The sequence below is a fragment of the Schistocerca americana genome, chromosome 7, assembly GCF_021461395.2.
Source record: "Schistocerca americana isolate TAMUIC-IGC-003095 chromosome 7, iqSchAmer2.1, whole genome shotgun sequence".
Classification (NCBI taxonomy): Eukaryota; Metazoa; Arthropoda; class Insecta; order Orthoptera; family Acrididae; genus Schistocerca; species Schistocerca americana.
Genome location: NC_060125.1, coordinates 393,338,998 through 393,360,095, shown reverse-complemented (window position 1 = coordinate 393,360,095; position 21,098 = coordinate 393,338,998). Strand labels below are relative to the sequence as shown.

General features: G+C 41.1%; 2 protein-coding genes across 2 annotated transcripts in view; one reads left to right on the top strand and one right to left on the bottom strand.

Annotated features, from left to right (window-relative positions):
* Positions 1 to 18,856, bottom strand: part of LOC124621816 (probable E3 ubiquitin-protein ligase HERC1) — a 766,600-nt gene extending 747,744 nt beyond the window's left edge. Inside the window, exon 1 of the mRNA XM_047147255.1 lies at positions 18,398 to 18,856. Coding sequence (XP_047003211.1) covers positions 18,398 to 18,769 — 372 coding nt within the window. The 5' untranslated portion in view covers positions 18,770 to 18,856. The remainder of the gene's footprint in view (positions 1 to 18,397) is intronic.
* Positions 18,857 to 19,019: 163 nt separating this feature from the next.
* Positions 19,020 to 20,080, top strand: LOC124622232 (vacuolar-sorting protein SNF8). The gene has a single exon (XM_047147886.1). It carries the CDS (start codon positions 19,225 to 19,227, stop codon positions 19,975 to 19,977), a length of 753 nt encoding a protein of 250 aa, XP_047003842.1. The 5' UTR covers positions 19,020 to 19,224; the 3' UTR covers positions 19,978 to 20,080.
* Positions 20,081 to 21,098: the final 1,018 nt, after the last annotated feature.

Here is a 21,098-nt window from a genome sequence, read left to right as displayed (position 1 = left end):
TCGGCCATGCCCTTTGTCAAAGTAACCATCCCAGCATTTGGCTGAAGTGATCTAGGGAAATCACAGAAAACCTAAATCAGGTTGGTCGGACGCGGGTTTGAACCATCGTCGTCCCGAAAGTGAGTTGAGTGTGCTAACCACTGTGACACCTCAGTCTGAAAGTTCACTTTTGTGTGCAAAAAACAAAAATACATACATATCCATTATATTTCAAAAATAAAACTCAAACAAGGAGGTATGAATAACACCTTAAGATCATTAATCACATTTCTTGCTGTTCAAATTTGTTGTGGATCTGTAATGTTTTAGAGCTCCCTTGGTTAAGTAAATGTCATGAAGGGGATCTTTTTGGAAGAGCTGAACGTCTTCTGGTCACAAGTTGAGACAAAAATATAATGTCACAGACACATTGCAAATTGATGCAGCATGAAACTCGAGAATATTTTATTGCACTGATATCCTGCAAAACCCCACATCTGCATATCAAAAATTTTATTTTCTTCTACTGATTGATTCTGTTAATTGAGACAAACTGAAGGAAATGACTTGTGAGTAGATTAGAAGCAAAACAGGTAATATACACATACAGTCAGAAATGCATTCCATGGGGTATACATTCACCTGAAGGTGAAGATGAAAGATTTTGATGGTGTATGATGCAATTATTGAAAGTACACATGAGAATACACCAGGCAAGCAAGAATGTTCTGTCTGTTCTAGTGTTTTATTTCCACGCTCAAGAGGGAAGCGGTGAGGGGTCCGATAATGTGGTCACCAATAAACTCCACTAACACACTGAGGCTGAACCAAAGGTGATGCTTCACTGCCATTGTACCCTGGTAATTCTCTGCAGCCTACAGGTGTTGTGGACGCTTGTGATACCATCCCTTGTTCAGGTAGCTTCATCTGTAATTAGGATGGATGACAAAAAACCCAAGACTGTGGTGGTCTGGACACAGAACCAGTGATACGCCCATCACCATAACACAAAACATAAAAACACATCACTTCTAGAATAAGTATATTTTCTGATCACAAGCACCAGGTTTATCAATGAGTACAATGTTTCGGGTACTACGTAGGAGAGACAGTTATTAACTGTTCAAGAATGAAGTGAACTGCAGGAGGAGCAAGAGCAGAATGAGGGCAAGCACTGGTCAGTGATTGCCTATGTCAACAGGTATGGCAGGTGGCACATGAATGCGCCTGCACGATCATTGTGCATTACTCCTCGGCTGCCATGTCTCCTCCTAATGGCTGCTGTTGGAGACATTGGCCAGTGCTCGACAGCTAGGTGGTAGTTTGGCGGGTTACCACAGTCCTTTGTTTATTGGGGAGTGACAAACTGTGTCTCAGTGCAGCAACACCAATCTGGATGAACATCCTGGCACTATACTGAACCAGGCCAACGTCAGCGGGGGTGCTGGGTGGCCTCTCTGTCTTCACCAGCTCCTGGTTGGAGTGGACAGGCATCTACAGTCCAGAAGTCCCCACCCAGCAGTGCGGTCAGTGTCGCTGCATCTTCACCGCATGGAGAAAACGCCACTCCATGTACATATTGAGTCCTAGCATGGAAGGGAAGCGAGGTGATGAAGTGCAGCAGTGGTACCACAGCCTAGTCATCTGCTGGCATCCGGTCCATCGCAGGCAGCCTACAAACAGGATAATGAGAGCAGAGCCATGGGTATCAAACAAGGTGACAAGCTCAAAGGTAGGAACAGCCCAGGGGCAGGAGGCAAGGAAGCACAGCATGCGACGGGACAGAAATGCAGGTCGGCAGTGATGTTGCAGCTGGCAAACACCTGAGATCCCAGAGGAGGGGCAACTGGCTCCCCTGCCGCAAGTGCAGCTGATTTTGATGGCACATCACTGTCCGGTCCCCCATGTCCTGAGTGAACACATAGTGGGCCTGCTGCCACCAGATGACTGCTTGAATCCAACCTCTCCTGGCGGCCGAAAGCCCACGCTCATATGCGGGTGCCCGGCTAGAAACAGGGAGATGGTGCCTTGGACAGTCACACTGGCAATGGAAGCATGAGGTGGAAAAACATGCAAGGCTGACAGCCATGACAGAGTTCTGCCGGACTCTTTTCCCTTATCAGAGTTGACCTGTATGAACTAAAAAAAAGAATAAGGGCCTCATACAGACAAGTCTCGGCTGCATTTTTCCACATCTGTGTCTTTAACATGTATACGAACTTTTCAGCCTCATTGTTTGACTGGAGATGGAAAAGCAGTGACAGAAGGTAGTGAATGCCATTACAGAGGCAGAACTTCCTGAAAACTGGAACAGAATTGCCGTACATATTCTGACACCAACGTTGGAGGAAAACCCTCAGTGGTGAAGGTTTTATCAAGGGCATGCGACTGTAGCTTCCGCACTATGCACCAACAGTTAACCACAAATGGAAAGTCTGAGTACACATTGATGACAATAAGGCAGGTAGTATCAAAGAAAGGTCACACAAAGTCAATGTGAGCCCACTGCCACAGGTGGGGGGGGGGGGGGGGGGGGGGAGTGGGGAAGGGGGGGGGGGGGTGGCAGCCAGGAAATGAATGTATGGTGGAGCGTCATCTCCTGTTGTTCTGACCGAGAACAGCTGTGTACAAGATGCTCCGCCTCCCAATCTATGCTTGGTCAGTACACTGGAGCCAGGTGAGCAGTTTAGAGCGCAATACTCCCCAGTAACCTTTGTGCACGAGCTGTACTATCATTTGGTGCAAAGGTTCTTCATTTGGTGCAAAGGTTCTGCCAGGACCACCAGAGAGATCGCTTGTCAATAGTGACTAGTGAGGAGGATAATGCAATCCTCCAGGATGAGCTGCTGGTGCAGGTGAAAATAATGGCGCAACAAGTTGGAGTCCTGACTGGGAATGCAGTCGGGTTAGCCTTGTTGGATGTATCACTGCACCTGTTATAAGATGGTGTCTTCCATCATCACTGCAGGCACAGATGTCACCATGATAAGGAACACATCCACCACTGTTGAGCCACTTCATCCAAATGGAAACACCAGATCTTGTCTTGATCGAACTCTGAGTTAGATCCAATTGGGAGATGTGAAAAGGCATTCGTGTTCATGTGGTTTGCACTTGTGAATTTCATAATGTTGCCTGCTGAGTAAAAGTGCTCAGCACTGGCAGTCCCCTCAGATATCCTCACTGCTGGACTGAAGTGAGATAGTAACATCATATGATTCGTAATGAGGTGAAACTTTGTCCTGTTATAGGAAAACATGGAATTTGTTCAGTGTGTAGACAACCACAAGGGCTCCTTTTCGATTTGCAGATACCTCTTTCGTGTGGCATTGGATGTTTTTGATGCGAAAGTGAATGAATATTCCGAGCCATCCATGGCTTTATGAGCCAGGATGGCCAACAGGTCCCATTCAGAGAGGTCGGTCATCACCACCGATTGTTTATCTGGTTGGAACTTGTGAGACATGGGGCCAATACGAGGGCCTGCTTCAAAGTCTTGAAAGCCTGCTCACATGCTTCTGAGCAGATAAAAGGGACACACTTTTCCTGTAGACTGTTTAGCAAGCACACGACTGATGCCACATTTGGGATGAATTTCCCGTAATATGTAACCTTCCCCAAGAATACGGGAGTGCAGAGAAAAATTTCTCATGTTTTGGAATAGGATCTATCCGATCTCTGACAGGGAATTGACTTTAACCTTAAAATCTCTACATAGGCACAGTTTACCCAAGATTTTTTTACAATAACTAACAATGTTGTCCACTCACTCATAGACACAGATTGAATAATGTCCAAGGCTGTCAATCTGTCTAGTTCATTTTTTACGGTATCCCATACTGCAAGGGGCTTGGGTCATGTATGGAAGAGGTGGGGGCTTGCTGACTTCTTTAAGGTGATGTGCACCAAAAGTTTCCTTGCTTTGCCAAGATGCCCCACAGACAGCCCCTGAGTACTTCATATTGATGTCATCTAATTCTTGAAATGGTGTTTGTTCCAAGACAATGTAGGCTAAGTCCTTGATGATAAATCCGAGCACTGAAAAGACATCACAGCCAAAAAAATTCTCTGTATCCAAGCTGTAAGCCACACGGAAGGTGAGGTGATGTACAACCTGTTTGTAAGATGCTGCAGTCATGATCTGTCATTTATATAGAATGGTTTACATGTTATATGCCACCAAGTGGCGAGCTGTAAATTTCAATGGAGGTGCTCCCAGCTGGAGATATGTTTGATAGTTTACCAGGGATGCAGAGGTATCTGTATTGGCCTGTAGCTGAACTTGTTTGTCACACATAGTGAACGTGATGAACAGTTACCAAGGGGAAACTTCTGTGTATGAGGATTTCTATTAAATCATATTAATGTGAAGTTGTCCCTCATGTGATGCGTTTTGTTTCTCCCGAACACAACAGACTGACACGAAACGGCCTTTCTTCCGGTACGCCTTGCGCTGTGCCCATCTATCGGGGCAGTCATCTCCGACATATTTTCGAAAACAGTCCAGGTATGACAGAAATAGGCATCAGTTGGGTGTGGGGGTAGTGGTTTTGCTTTCCTTGTTTATGAGACTCGATCGCAGGGCAGTGTTGTGTTTATTCTCTCTGGTTGCCACATTTGAGACTTCGTATAAGTTGGATTCCTCTTCCAGTTCTGAAGCGACGAATGCCACCTTGACTCCAAAATCTAACTGATGGCCCACAGTCCAGGAAACTTCACAGGACTGAGGTAATTTAAAACATCCTCCAAAGCAGGGTCTTCAAATTGTAGAGCTTTCTGACACACTTCCTTATCTGGAGCACTCCCCCCTCCCCCCCCCCCCCCCCCCCTCTCAATAATAGCATCCGGAATCATCACTTCAGCATACAACTCCTCATGTAAACAAGTCACAAAACAATATTTCCTACTGAGCCCCTGCAGTTCAGCTGCCCATGCATGATATGATTGGTTAGGTTGCCTACGACACTGATAAAACTCCACACAGGATGTTATTACACGGCAGAGGTGGTGAAAAGAGGTCAATAACAAAGCACACATTTCATCAAAGGTCAGATTAGTCAGTTCTGTGAGAAGGGGCAGTTTGTACAAAATTTGTACATACTAGGCAAAAGCCATAACTTGGAAATGGATCTGACTACGGTTGGATCCATTACAGAGAATGCAATGAAAGACTGTCAGAAACATCTCTCTTATGCCTCTCACTCCTCTCCTGAGCTTGTTGTATGGAGGGAATGGCAGCAAATTCAAATCAAACTGCCGGGAGAGCAACATGGTTAATGTTTCCTGACATTTCTGTACCTCTAACTGCTGACACAGTAAGTGTTGGAGTATGACTTCCATCGAAACACTCGGTGAGGTATCCTGGGGCATACGGTAAATGGTTGAGAAATGATCACGAAAAATACCCATGACTGTCGCCAATTCCATTGTAACACACACAACATAAAAACACGCCTTCACCTCTAGAACAAGTATATTTTTTCATCACGAGTACCAGGTTTAACAACAAGTACAATGTTCAGGGTGCCACCTGGCAAGACAGTTACAAAGAATTCAGTAATGAAGTAAACTGCACACAGAACTGCAGCAGAAAGAGAGAGAGAGTAGGATGGCAACCACCTCCATAGACACATGTGGCAGGCGACACAGAACACACTTACACAACTGTTGTGCACTGTAACTGACTTGCCCTGTCACTTCATAACAGCAATTATCAGAGACAGTGGCCAGTGCCCAACATTTGGTGGTAGTCCAGTGGGTTGGCACTACCCAGTTCCTCCAAAAAACCATTTCATGGACTTTATTTAAGGAATAGAATCCTTAAGCATTTTGTTCTGTTGACAGACTGATGAAATTTGCTGTGTACAGGCATGGCAATTGATCTGCCTCTTAAGAGTGAAGCTCCTAGTGTGGGAGAAGAAGTCATGAATGACAGCAGAAAGTTTTGATGGTAAAAAAACTATGACTTTGTTTTCAGTCTTGCACAATTATAAAATAATAAATTAAATTTGCAATGGAAATATCGGACAAAACATGATGTAAAAATAAAAAGCGGACATAGGTTCCACAATTTCTTGAATGAGATTCACCTCAAAATCAACTTTACCTTGGAAGCTCCCATTCCTAGATGTGTTGGTAGGTGGAAGATCTGAGAACAGCCTAGGACAAAGTGTATATAGAAAGCTTATTAACACAAATAGGTATTTAGATGTCACTTTGTACCACCATCCAGACAAGAAGCAATCAGTGCTCAACACGCTGTCTTCAAATGTCTTCCACATCAGTGATAACAGCAGTTGTTGGATTCCTTAAGGAAGGTACTGAAGGCCAATAATGACGACAGTTTGTCCAAAGACAGGGCTTTTGAACAGAATATTAATTATGCTAAAAAAATGTTGAGAAACCACCTTCTCACTCTGGTAAGATACCATTTGTTTCTGGGGTTACTGATCACATATTTCTTCAGAACTTTTTCTGGAGTAAAATGAATCCATCTCATTACCTCCACAATGCAGGCATCTATGACATGAAGTTCTGCTGCAGCAAAATGTATGTACCTGAAACAGCAAGACTGTTTCGGAACGTATTAACGAACATGAATGCTACATGCAGCTAGAACAATGTGTAAAATCTGTAACAGTGGATCATCATGAGTACTGTTGCCTTTACATTGATTTCAATAGTGTATGTGTGTTGGCTAAGGAAACCAACATTTATAGAAAAAAAGTCTGAGAACCAATTGAAATTTCTAAGAGTGAATATAGCTTCAATGGAGAGGACGGCCGTAGACTTCCAGCTTCGTGGTTCTCTGCCACCAAGGAAGCAAATATGAGACCACAGTGTGCGAGCAATACAAGCAATGTCTAGGAAGCCACCTCTGCAGACAGCAATACTTTTGGTAAAGATTCCACCTTTCTTGCTCTGCCCATTTCACTTCTATCAATGGTAGTGGTCCACCAATAGCAGCAGGAAGAATTTTAGTCAATAACTCTTCTCTAGCATAAATGCAGAAAATCCCATTCTATCCAATGACGATGATGCACCAATGGTAGTCACAAGAATTTCAGCCAATAAATTTACTTCTGTACCATGGCCTGGGAAACATCATTTACTATCGAATGACAATGTCACACCAATGTAGCCACAGGAACTTTGCCCAAAAATCCCATTTCTCCAGCAAAAGCACAGGAAAACTCCCCCTTTATAAGGGGAATGCAACACTAGTCCTTGACAATGTACAGTCAACCGTAGACACCACAAAACCCTGAAGAAGATCCTAGCAGAGGTCTCAAAATGCTAATCTTATAGAAGAAATACGGTATGACCCAACAACCCAGAAGATTATACCTTCACGAAAATGCTCACTTTTGCTCCATACAGTATCCTATTTGTGGGTAACTTACTAAGCCAAACTTGAGCTTACTGTGTCTAAAAACATGTATCATTAATTATTTGTGATGTGAATTCAATAAGTCTTGCAAAAATCTATTGAAAACTGGGGGTATACCAACTAAGGTTTCTATTTATATTTGTTTTTTAACGATACTTATTGTAATTATTACATATCTTATTTTTCAAAGCAACATTTTAATGTGTGGTATGATAGCCTGATATAAGAACAATCTACATAAAAGTCCGAGGCCATTTACTGCCATCCAGAAAGAAGTCCATTGTTCAGGAACAGACATTTTCAAAAATTTGCCAGCAGCTGTATGTATCTGTCATTAATAAGAGACAATTAAAAAGATGTCTAAAGAAGCTGCTCTTCTACAGTCACAAAACTGTCATGAGAATAAACTGATGTATACTAACAAGTCACATTATGTGAACACTATGTGACATCTGACACCTGCAAACCCTCCGTGCGACAATAAACTAAGCAAGTTCATCTTCCTCTCACAACCATTGGCTATAGTAGCCAGGGAATTAACTTGTACAATTTACTATGTATACATTCTAATGCCTGTGATAAATTTTGTATTAATTTTACAGACACACATATTACGCATTTCCCAACAAATCATGACGACCTGTTGGGCAATGAGAAATGGAGGTGGTGTATTTGTCACAGGAGACAAGAAAATCAAATCCAACGAGACAAAAATTGAAGCTGCATTTGAGACTGTTTGGGCAAGACTCAGAATGAGGGGTGGGTATAAAATGGTAACTGGATTCTTCTGTCACCCACCAGATTCATCTGCCGATATAACTGAAAATGTTCGAAAAAACCTCATTTCGCTCATATGTAATTTCCCCGGTCACACTGTAACCATTGGTGGAGATATTAATCAGACAACAATTTACTGGGAAAATTACAGTTTTGTTGGTGGTGGACATGATAAAACATCCTGAGAAACATTACTAAATGCCTTCTCTGAAATCTACCTAGAACAGTTAGTTAGCAACCCCACTCACAATGGAAATATATTGGATCTAATTGCAACAAACAGATCTGAACTCTTTGAAGATGTCCACAATGAAAGAGGCATCATTGAAAATGATGTGGTTGTGGCAACAATGATTACCAAAATATTAAGGGTAATTAAAATAAGCAGAAAGAGAGAAGAGTTCATTAAACTGGATAAAAAGTCAGTAATGACATATCTCAATAAGGAACTTGAAACTTTCAGCACAGGACAGAGCATGTAGAGGAATTATGGCTCAAGTTTAAAAGAATAGTTGACCATGCACAGGAAAGATATGTACCCCAGTAGAATATTGCATAATGGGTGGACCCTCCATGGTACACAGTCACTGTAAAGAAACTTCTAAAGAAACAAAGGCTACTGGATAATATGTGTAAAACAAAACATAGGAGTATAGGTACATAGATGTGAAATAAAATGCATTTGGCTGTCAAAAGAGCAATGTGTGAAGTCTTCTATGATTACTGAAGTAGAATATTCTCAAATGAACTTTCACAAAACACAATGATCTATTCATATGTGAAGGCCATTGGTGGCATCAAAGTTAAGTGTTCAGTCCCTAGCCAAAGACACAGGAACTGAAATTGAGGGCATCGAAGCAAAAGCTGAAATACTTAACTCAGTTTTTAATGTCCCTTTACAAAGGAAAGCGCATGAGAATTACCCCAATTTAATCCTCATACCATGAAAAGACAAGAGAAATAAGTATTAGTGTCAGTGGTGTTGAGAAACAGCTGAGATCATTAAAACTGAACAAAGCTCCAAGGCCTGATGGAATTCCTGTTAGATTCTATAACGAATTTGCAGCTGAATTAACCGACTCCTAACTATAACCCACTGTAGATCCCTCGAACAAAAAAACATACCCAATAGTTGATCCACGAAACTATTGCACAATATCTTTGACAGTGATTTGTTGTAGGATCGTAGAACATATTCTGAGCTCAAACATAAGGAGATATCTTGAACAGAATGAACATGGATTCTGAAAACATCAATAATGTGAAGTCCAACTCACACTTTACTCACATGACATACTAAAAACTTCATACTAAAAACCTGTGTGGCTTCAGTTGCGAGAGACTGCAGTCATGTGCGCTTGAGTTGCATTGCGCGCACGTGTGTCTGTGTGTGTGATCTATTTTTGATGAAAGCCGTACTGGCCAAAAGCTTACTTGTGAGTCTTTTGGTTGTTCCTATCTGCGACTCAGCATCTCCACTGTATGATGAGTAGCAACTTTCCTTTTCATAATATTGTTACATTCCACCAGGATTTTCCATTGATACTAAAAACTTTTGACCAAGGCAGCCAGGCAGATGCAGTATTTCTTGATTTCCCAAAAGCATTTGACTCAGCACCACACCTATGCTTAGTGTTAAAAGTACATTAATATGGTGTATCAAGTGAAATTTGAGACTGGATTGAAGACTTTTTGGTAGGAAGGATGCAGTATGCTATCTTGGAAGGCGAGTCACCACCAGATGTAGAAGTAACTTTGGGTGTACCCCAGGAAAGTGTGCGAGACCCTTGCTGTTCATGTTGTATATTAATTACCTGGGAGACAATATTAATAGTAACTTCAGACTATTTGCAGATGATGTAGTTATCTGTAATGAAGTACTGTCAGAAACAAGCTGCATAAATATTCTGTCTGGTATTGATAAGATTTCAAAGTGGTGTAAAGACTGGCAACTTTCTTTAAATGTTTAGAAATGTAAAACTGTGCACTTCACAAAATGAAAAAAAATGTGGTGTCCTATGATTGTAATAGCAATGAGTCACACCTGGGTGTTAGCACTTTGTAGGGATATACAGCAGGATGATCACATAGGCCCAGTTATGGGTGAAGCAGGTGGTAGACTTTGGTTTACTGGTTGAATACTGGGGAAGTGCAAGCAATCTACAAAGGAGATTACCTACAAATTGCTAGTGCAACCTATTCTTGAATACTGCTCAAGTGTGTGTGAGCCATACCAAACAGGACTAATAGGGGATATTGAATATATACAGAGGTCACTACCCGTGGAAGTGTGTCATGGAGTCGCCGAAGAAACTGATCACGCAGACTATTGAAGATAGACATGAACTATTCCAAGAAAGTCTACCAACAAAGTTTCAAGAACTGGCTTTAAATGATGAGTATAGGAATTGCTGTAACCCTTTTGTATCACTCACATAGGGTTCATGAGGACAAGATACTCACATAGGGAACATGAGGATAAGATCAGAATAAATACAGGAAACACATACAGAGGCATTTCAACAAACATTCTTCCCACACTTCATATGTGAATGGAACAGGAGGAAACACTAATAAATGGTTCAATGGGGCGTACCCTCTGTCATACATTTCACACTGATTTGCAAAGTACAGATGTACATGTATATGTAGGTAGCAGAAGCGGAAAACCAACTAGCATACACTAGATCAGCGGTTCTCATATTTTCCAACAACGCGGACCCGCTATTTACTCAGAAAGTGATCTGAGGACCCCCTTGCAATGCTGCCTGAAACTTCACATGGTATTAAAAAATATACTAATTAGAATTACCATTGACAAGAAAAAAATCAAGAAAAATAATCCAATAAGTAATTTATTCTAAAGGTAGAGATTGTTGCCTAGTGATCAAAATTTCGATTGGAAATACAGTAACTTAGAGCAATACAGTAACAGTACATTAATATATGAACCACAGTAAGACAGAACAACACAGTAAGTACAGTAACTGAAATCAGTGTCTTTTCTTTTTAAGGAAATCCACTTGATAAACAATGTTCTCAAATGAGGGGTTATTAATGGGAATAATGAAATTCTTTGTGTTTTTCCATAATTTCACTGAAATCCATAATAAATTTTGTCACCATAATCTTAAGGTCTGATTATACATTAAGGTGATTTCGCTCTAGGGTTTTAATACAGCAAACAGCGGAAAAGGTCTGCTCACATGAGTAAGAGGTAAGAAAAAGTATCACATGTTGCAATGCCTTTTTAGAACAGTCTTCATATTTACAGTGCACATGCAACCAAAAGTTACAAAGTTTATTTAAATGAAGTATCGCAGGATAGTTAAAATAGCTGTTCTTTTTCTGTGTCAGAGAGATTCACACCTTTATGCCATGGATTTCTACATTAGTGAAAGGATTTTCAGTCCAACAATTACCAGGTTGTGGGACAGTGAAAGGGTTTCGAAAACTTGCAGCGAATACTCTCAAGTGTCCTACAAGTGTTCTATGCACTTCAGCAGAGAGTTTTTCATCTGAAGAGTCAACAAAGTCCTTGAGCACTGGAAAGAATGAATATTTATTATTTCATACTCATACTAATTAACTAACTGTCGACAGCTGCAGTTTCTTAATTGTAGCTTCAATTGTAGCTTAGAGTGGGAGGTCGTCTAAAGGTGTGGCAGGGGGCGAAAGACATTCCGGAGGGCTGAACGGAAGGCCTCTCCAGTTTGTCTGACGAACCGGTTTCAGGCTCTGTCTCAGGCTGATATTGATCTTCGGCCTGACATGGCTGCTTGTCCTGTTCCAGAGGTTGCCCCTCAGTCGGCAAGATCCGGGCGGTCGCAGAGGGTGGGCTTACTGGTAGTTGGGAGCTCCAATGTCAGGCGCGTAATGGGGCACCTTAGGGATATGGCAGCAAGAGAGGGGAAGAAAACCAATGTGCACTCCGTGTGCATACCGGGGGGAGTCATTCCAGATGTGGAAAGGGTCCTTCCGGATGCCATGAAGGATACAGGGTGCACCCACCTGCAGGTGGTCGCTCATGTCGGCACCAATGATGTGTGTCGCTATGGATCGGAGGAAATCCTCTCTAGCTTCCAGCGGCTATCTGACTTGGTGAAGACTGCCAGTCTCGCTAACGGGATGAAAGCAGAGCTCACCATCTGCAGCATCGTCGACAGGACTGACTGCAGACCTTTGGTACAGAGCCGAGTGGAGGGTCTGAATCAGAGGCTGAGACGGTTCTGCGACCGTGTGGGCTGCATATTCCTCGACTTGCGCCATACGATGGTGGGGTTTCGGGTTCCGCTGGATAGGTCAGGAGTCCACTACATGCAACAAGCGGCTACTCGGGTAACTGGGGTCGTGTGGCGTGGGCTGGGTGGTTTTTTAGGTTAGATGGCCTTGGGCAAGTACAGAAAGGGCAACAGCCTCAACAGGTGCGGGGCAAAGTCAGGACATGCAGGGACCAAGCAGCAATCGGTATTGTAATTGTAAACTGTCGAAGCTGCATTGGTAAAGTACCGGAACTTCAAGCGCTGATAGAAAGCACCGAAGCTGAAATCGTTATAGGTACAGAAAGCTGGCTGAAGCCAGAGATAAATTCTGCCGAAATTTTTACAAAGGCACAGACGGTGTTTAGAAAGGATAGATTGCATGCAACCTGTAGTGAAGTAGAAGTGGATAATTCCTGTGAATTATTATGGGTGGAGGTTACACTCAACAACCGAGCTAGGTTAATAATTGTCTCCTTTTACCGACCTCCCGTCTCAGCAGCATTAGTGGCAGAACAACTGAGAGAAAATTTGGAATACATTTCACATAAATTTTCTCAGCATGTTATAGTCTTAGGTGGAGATTTCAATTTACCAGATATAGACTGGGACACTCAGATGTTTAGGACGGGTGGTAGGGACAGAGCATCGAGTGACATTATACTGAGTGCACTATCCGAAAATTAACTCGAGCAATTAAACAGAGAATCGACTCGTGGAGATAACATCTTGGACCTACTGATAACAAACAGACCTGAACTTTTCGACTCTGTATGTGCAGAACAGGGAATCAGTGATCATAAGGCCGTTGCAGCACCCCCGAATATGGAAGTTAATAGGAATATAAAAAAAGGGAGGAAGGTTTATCTGTTTAGCAAGAGTAATAGAAGGCAGATTTCAGACTACCTAACAGATCAAAACGAAATTGTCTGTTCCGACACTGACAATGTTGAGTGTTTATGGAAAAAGTTCAAGGCAATCGTAAAATGTGTTTTAGACAGGTACGTGCCGAGGGACGGGAAAAACCCACCGTGGTACAACAACAAAGTTAGGAAACTACTGCTAAAGCAAAGAGAGCTTCACTCCAAGTTTAAATGCAGCCAAAACGTCTCAGACAAACAGAAGCTAAACGATGTCAAAGTTAGCGTAAGGAGGGCTATGCGTGAAGCGTTCAGTGAATTCGAAAGTAAAATTCTATGTACCGACTTGACAGAAAATCCTAGGAAGTTCTGGTCTAACGTTAAATCAGTAAGTGGCTCGAAACAGCATATCCAGACACTCCGGGATGATGATGGCATTGAAACAGAGGATGACACGCGTAAAGCTGAAATACTAAACACCTTTTTCCACAGCTGTTTCACAGAGGAAGACCGCACTGCAGTTCCTTCTCTAAATCCTCGCACAAACGAAAAAATGGCTGACATCGAAATAAGTGTCCAAGGAATAGAAAAGCAACTGGAATCACTCAATAGAGGAAAGTCCACTGGACCTGACGGGATACCAATTCGATTCTACACAGAGTACGCGAAAGAACTTGCGGTACACGGCTGTTAGAAGGGGGGCAAGTCTCTAGAGGAACGGAAGGTTCCAAATGATTGGAAAAGAGCACAGGTAGTCCCAGTCTTCAAGAAGGGTCGTCGAGCAGATGCGCAAAACTATAGACCTATATCTCTGACGTCGATCTGTTGTAGAATTTTAGGAAGTGTTTTTTGCTCGAGTATCATGTCGTTTTTGGAAACCCAGAATCTACTATGTAGGAATCAACATGGATTCCGGAAACAGCAATCATGTGAGACCCAACTCGCTTTATTTGTTCATGAGACCCAGAAAATATTACATACAGGCTCCCAGGTAGATACTATTTTTCTTGACTTCCGGAAGGCGTTCGATACTGTTCCGCACTGTCGCCTGATAAACAAAGTAAGAGCCTACGGAATATCAGACCAGCTGTGTGGCTGGATTGAAGAGTTTTTAGTAAACAGAACACAGCATGTTGTTATCAATGGAGAGACGTCTACAGACGTTAAAGTAACCTCTGGCGTGCCACAGGCGAGTGTTATGGGACCATTGCTTTTCACAATATATATAAATGACCTAGTAGATAGTGTCGGAAGTTCCATGCGGCTTTTCACGGATGATGCTGTAGTATACAGAGAAGTTGCAGCATTAGAAAATTGTAGCGAAATGCAGGAAGATCTGCAACGGATAGGCACTTGGTGCAGGGAGTGGCAACTGACCCTTAACATAGACAAATGTAATGTATTGCGAATACATAGAAAGAAAGATCCTTTATTGTATGATTATATGATAGTGGAACAAACACTGGTAGCAGTTACTTCTGTAAAATATCTGGGAGTATGCGTGCGGAACGATTTGAAGTGGAATGATCATATAAAATTAATTGTTGGTAAGGCGGGTACCAGGTTGAGATTCATTGGGAGAGTCCTTTGAAAATGTAGTCCATCAACAAAGGAGGTGGCTTACAAAACAATCGTTCGACCTATACTTGAGTATTGCTCATCAGTGTGGGATCCGTACCAGATCGGGTTGACGGAGGAGATAGAGAAGATCCAAAGAAGAGCGGCGCGTTTCGTCACAGGGTTATTTGGTAACCGTGATAGCGTTACGGAGATGTTTAACTAACTCAAGTGGCAGACTCTGCAAGAGAGGCGTTCGGCATCGCGGTGTAGCTTGCTCGCCAGGTTTCGAGAAGGTGCGTTTCTGGATGAGGTATTGAATATATTGCTTCCCCCTACTTATAACTCCCGAGGAGATCACGAATGTAAAATTAGAGAGATTAGAGCGCGCACGGAGGCTTTCAGATAGTCGTTCTTCCCACGAACCATACGCGACTGGAACAGGAAAGAGAGTTAATGACACTGGCACATAAAGTGCCCTCCACCACACTCCGCTGGGTGGCTTGCGGAGTATAAATGTAGATGTAGAACTTTACTCTCAACCTGGGAAATGTTAAGATCTAAGTTCATTGGGGAAGTTCCACACCAAATAGGCCAGTTTTCTCAACAAATCAAAATCACACAATTTCTCGCTTCATAAAGAGGATTTCTTGTCTAAAGGAAACATGCATACTTCATCAGGCAGCTCAAAAAAATGACAGCCAATGCACTTCAGTATGTAAGAAAAGTTGAGTGTGTCTACTGCCAATTTCTTCATGTAAAACAGTGAAAAGACAGGAGTTTAGAGAATGCAATTTAATGAAGTTAACAAGTTTTGTTACTTCAACCAGAACACATTTCAAATACTCAGGTATTTTTCTCACTGCTAAAACTTCTCTGTGTATGAAGCAATGAATACACTTTACTTCTGGTGCTAAAGGTTTCACTGGAGCCGTTAAGTCTGTCTTCGAACCTGTAAGAGCACATGCTCTGCCCGTAGTGACAACTACACATTTATCCCACCTAATATCATTGTTTATCATAAGCTCATTAAGTGCACAGCACACATCTTCTGTCATTGTTCGAAGAACCTCTGTAGAAAACAACAGCTCCTGTCTGTTTACACTCAATACAGATGAAAATCAACAGATTTGCTTTTCCATCTTGCTTTCATCAAGTTGTAATGAATAACATTAGCTACACTGAATTTTTGAAATTAACTGTTCTTTCACATTGAAAGACATATTGTCAATTATTGTTTTAATCGTGTCATTTGAATGGGGCATTTAGTATATTTCCTTAGCAGCTGTATCACTTATCATAATTTCACACAACTTTCGCAGCTGATAAGATTAAATTTTCCACAACTGTATAGGGATTCCTAGATGTATCAATTATCAATGATACATGATATGAAGCTAAAGTAGATTTCACATTAGTATTACCAACCACTGCAGTCTCTGACATTACATTTTTACTGCATTTCATCTCCCTGAGGGTATTTATTTAAAAATAAAAAAATCTTTTGACCTACCAATGTGTCCCTCATGTTTCTTATCCAATTGACTTCGAAAAGTAACAAGTTTCATGTTTTCATTGACCAGTATTTCATAACACCACACACACTGAGGCTACCAGCTGTCATCACTGCCTATGTGTGTAAATCCATAACGAAAGTAGTCATCGCAATTCCTGCCTAGTTTTCTGTTCTTTCCTTCAACTTCACTTCTAGCAGCTTGTGAAGGCTCACTTTCACAAGCATTATCCGACTTAACATCATCAACAGTCTTTCATGTCACTGCAGACGATTACAATTATCAATCCAGTGTGAACTTAACAAATATCACCATACAAAAGAATGTTGAGCAGCTCAGGAAACAATTGGCTGAGGACAAATCAGTACGTATAATCAGTACGTATACATATGCTGTTTATTCATCTCCACTCACATTCCACGAACACTGTCTCTAATAGCTATTTTCTACAGTAAAACTTTTTCCCTTGTGTGTGTGTGTGTGTGTGTGTGTGGGCAAGCACTTGCACACACACTGATGTCATACTTAAATAATTCTTGCACAACAGCTGTGAGTTCCATTTTATCACAATGCATTTCAATTTTTATGCATATCGGACCCCCTGGTTAGGTCTCGTGGACCCCACTTTGAGAAACAGTACACTAGATGAAGCAACATACGTGAAATTCGTAGGCATACAGATGGATAATAAAATGAAAAGGTACCATCATGTGCATGAGTTGAGCTGAGCATTTCTGTTGATCTGCAAATGAGATGCTTTCACTCAGTACTTCACTAAGCTGTAATATTCAGGGATAATCCATCCAGGATCAAAAAACTATTTATTGCACAGAACCATGCAGCAAGAATGCTGTGTAAAGTTCATAACTGAACAGCAGGCAGAACTCTCTTCCAGAAACTAGAGATTCTTAAATGTACAGCCCTTTCTGTCTAATGATATTTGTAGTCAACAATATGAGTGAATTCAGGATGAATTATGTAACCACAGTACTAGGAGCAAAAACAACTGCCCATAAATTATGCAGTTCTGTATGGAGTTTTACACTCTGACGTAAAAGTCTATAACAGGTTACCAACAACCATCAGACAGCCCAGATATTCAGAAACAGATTAAAAGAATATCCCATTAGCCACAGAATTTACAAATTTATTGGAACAGCTGAGCTATGTACATTTCACATCACTCTAATGTTTATATTAACCAGATTTGACTTTGCCAATATATATATAGACAACGACCAGTGTTAAGTTACATAAATGCTTTGGAGTACTAGAAGAAAACAGCAGCTGAGGTATAGAAAAAAAGAAAGCAGTGGCTTTTATCAAAGTAATCTTTTTTCCTAATAAACCAAACATACAGAACATAATTTAGAAGTAATTCCTACAATTATCTGTATGAGCAGATCAGCATTAGTTGCAATTAGTTGTTAGTACACTTGGCGTAAGTAGTTTTCAGTGTATGCTTCTGCCCATTTATCTATAATTTGAGTTGGTTCATATTACAAAAGAATCTTATTTATGGAATGCAATGTGAGCTTGAACAAAAAATTATAATAAATTTATTTCTTTAATCATACTTATTCCACATTCTTGAAGGCCAGCTCACTCACGGTAAGTTGAATGAATGTGGGTATATCAGTTCTATTTTTGTGTTTCTGCAATGTTCAACATCGTATAACATATCATTACTATGGCTCCAGGGAATTAATAGCATGACAAGGATTTACAAATTCCTATTGCTGAACTACAATGAACAGGCTATTCACATTTGTAAATGGCCAGTATGTATCCTCATACGTAAATACATTAAATAACGGAGAACAATGTGTTCCCCAAGTACCACATCAACTTGTCGCTAAACCAATACTGAACAAAACAATGAAAACACTCTATTGCTTGAACACCATTGCATTTAAATGTACATACGGTTGTAGTCTACAAAGTATTAACAGTTTCTTACGTTCTTGGCAACTGTCATTTCTTTATTATGGATCCAATGCGCAAACTTCTATTATAAACACATAAAACAAAGTGTCTAGGAGAACTGTCATTCTCACATACCTTGTCCTTGTCGTGATATTTGGCCCAAATTGCATAAAATATTCGACGCAAAACCAGCAGCCTGTGCATCAACACCAACGAAAAAGATGAATCTGCACAAACATGTTGGGCAAGCTCTAATTGAGCCGCCAGTAAACTTGTTATGTGATGGTCGAGTTCAGCTGCTGTTGGTGATTCGCATTCAAAATCAGGTAACCCAGCATCTTGATTAGGTTTGATATGTGATGCTGGTGTCAAAATGACTTCTTTATTTGCTAACAATCGGCTAAAAAGCGATACTAAATTATGACCGGTTACTACATATTCGCAGTTTTCATTCACCCAAGTGCTATTTAGGTGGTCGAGCCACTTTTCTCTTAAATTTGAAGTCATGGTTAATTAGTTTCCCAATAACAACACGAGCTTAACACTATTTTCATACATCTGACACACTTATACATTGCGCTACTACGAATTCCATAATCCCTATACACACTGTATTTACAAGTATCAAAGACACCTCCAAAGACACCACTAGCATTGCAGCTGTCAACCACGCAAGATAGTCAGATGTTTTTATAAATTCTTTGACTTGCGTTTTTTTTATTTTAAGGAAGACTCGGGACTGGAAAGTGTCAACAGTGAACACTAACAGTCAATTCCTTCATAGTTCATTCCGGAAGTTGTGTTGTGTAGACTGAGATGTGTTTCTGTAGAGACGTGCGATACCCAAGTTAAGTGTGAAAGAAGTATGTTTATCTTATGAACATTAATATCCAGTGGTTTGGGATCAAATTAAAAATTAGGAAATACGTCTAAACTGTCTACGTAAAAGAAGTTAGCTGATAATGAGGAGGCGGGCTGGAGTTGGTGCTATACAAAAGCAAAGACTGGAACAAGAGAAATACAAAGACAAGGGCACTGAACTGCAGGAAAATCAGTTGGAGCAAATGACGAAACAGCTTGAAGTTTTCCGAGCAAATCTTGAAGAATTCGCATCCAAACATAAAAAAGAAATCAAGAAAAATGCCCAATTCAGAAGACAATTTCAGGAAATGTGTGCATCAATTGGCGTCGACCCTTTGGCGTCCGGCAAAGGCTTCTGGTCGGTTCTCGGAATTGGCGACTTTTACTATGAACTAAGTGTACAAATAGTGGAAGTCTGTTTAGCAACCAACTATAAAAACGGTGGTCTTATTAGTTTAGACGAACTAAGACACCGTTTGATACAAGCTAGAGGCAAGAATAAACAGCATCAGGATATTACAGTAGACGACCTTCTAAGTGCAGCGAAAAAACTTAGAATTTTTGGAGACGGATTTTCTGTTGTACCAATTGGTAAAGGACAGTACTTAGTTCAGTCAGTACCAGGTGAACTCAGTATGGACCATACAGCTGTTCTGCAACAAGCTGCTAATAGTGGGAAAGCAAATGTCTCTGTATCCGACTTACAGGATCAGTTGCGGTGGGAGAGAAACCGTGCTCAAAAAGCACTTGATTATATGGTCAAAGAAGGTCTTGCTTGGATTGACACGCAAGATGTTAAAGATGTGTTATATTGGTTTCCAAGTTTATTTGCTGCCTGTGTATCTGCTGCTTAATACAGAATTGTCAAGAAGCAAAGCTAATTTCATCTGTTCAGACTATTAATGTACTTTACATAAAATATTATTGGCGTTAGAAAATAAAATATATTGTACATGATGTGATGTGTTTCTTGTTGCAAATGTATGACCATTGTCAGGCATTTATTTTAACAATTGCAGTACTGCTGTTCAAGTACATATGTTTTATTTTGCTGTAGAAGCAGCATGTTGTAGTTTAGAAGCATTGAAAACTTTGGTATTTTCATTCGAATTAGTGTAATAAGTTTTCTTCTCATTAGATTTATTTGATGCATATTGCAATTTTAGCTGAACTTTGTCATATGTAACATGAATCATTCTAGCTTCAGTTAATAATATATGTAGTCACGAGGAAGAATTTTTTTAGTATGCAATGATTTGACTAATATCCTTCTTGTGGCATACACCAATTCATTTTTATGTCCACCTAACATCATCTGTAGATATGAACGAGGGCAACCTTCAGGGATGTGGAATGGGCAGGATAAACATTAACAAAAGATAAGTGTTAGTGGCAAAGTGCCAGACTGCAAAGGTCACGGGTTAGATCCCGAGTCATTTCTAGGTTTTTAATCTAGCACTTATCACTTCCTTCACTTCTGTCAGTGTTTGTTAATGTGCAAAATGCCAAGTTGCATCTTGCTTCAGAATCCATGTTAAACTGTAGGCCCCCCTGTAACTGGTTAAGTCAGTTCAAAGGGCAAAGGCAACAGCATGACATCTCTCACAGGACCATACCTACTGAAAGGAAATGTCATGTGGTTAGGGCCTTCTGTCAAGTAGACTGGTCATCTGGTGGAAGTCTTTTGATTTGAAGTCACTTTGGCAACTTGCGCGTCGATGGGGTGAGATGACGATGACGACAACAACATAACACCCAGTCCCTGAGCGGAGAAAATCTCCGACCCAGCTGGGAATTGAACCCGGGCCCCTCAGCATGTCATTCCCTCATGCTGACCACTCAGCTATCGAGGCGGACACCATACCTACTAAAGCATTGTCTTGTTCAGTTCTATCTTCAGGTTGGTGACTGCTTCATATTTTTAACCACATATTAGAAACTTAATCCATATACTGCACAACTATAAACTAGCACT

Bases quoted from the DNA above. Each gene is read 5' to 3' on its own strand.
- LOC124622232 (XM_047147886.1), top strand. From the start codon at position 19,225: ATGAGGAGGCGGGCTGGAGTTGGTGCTATACAAAAGCAAAGACTGGAA.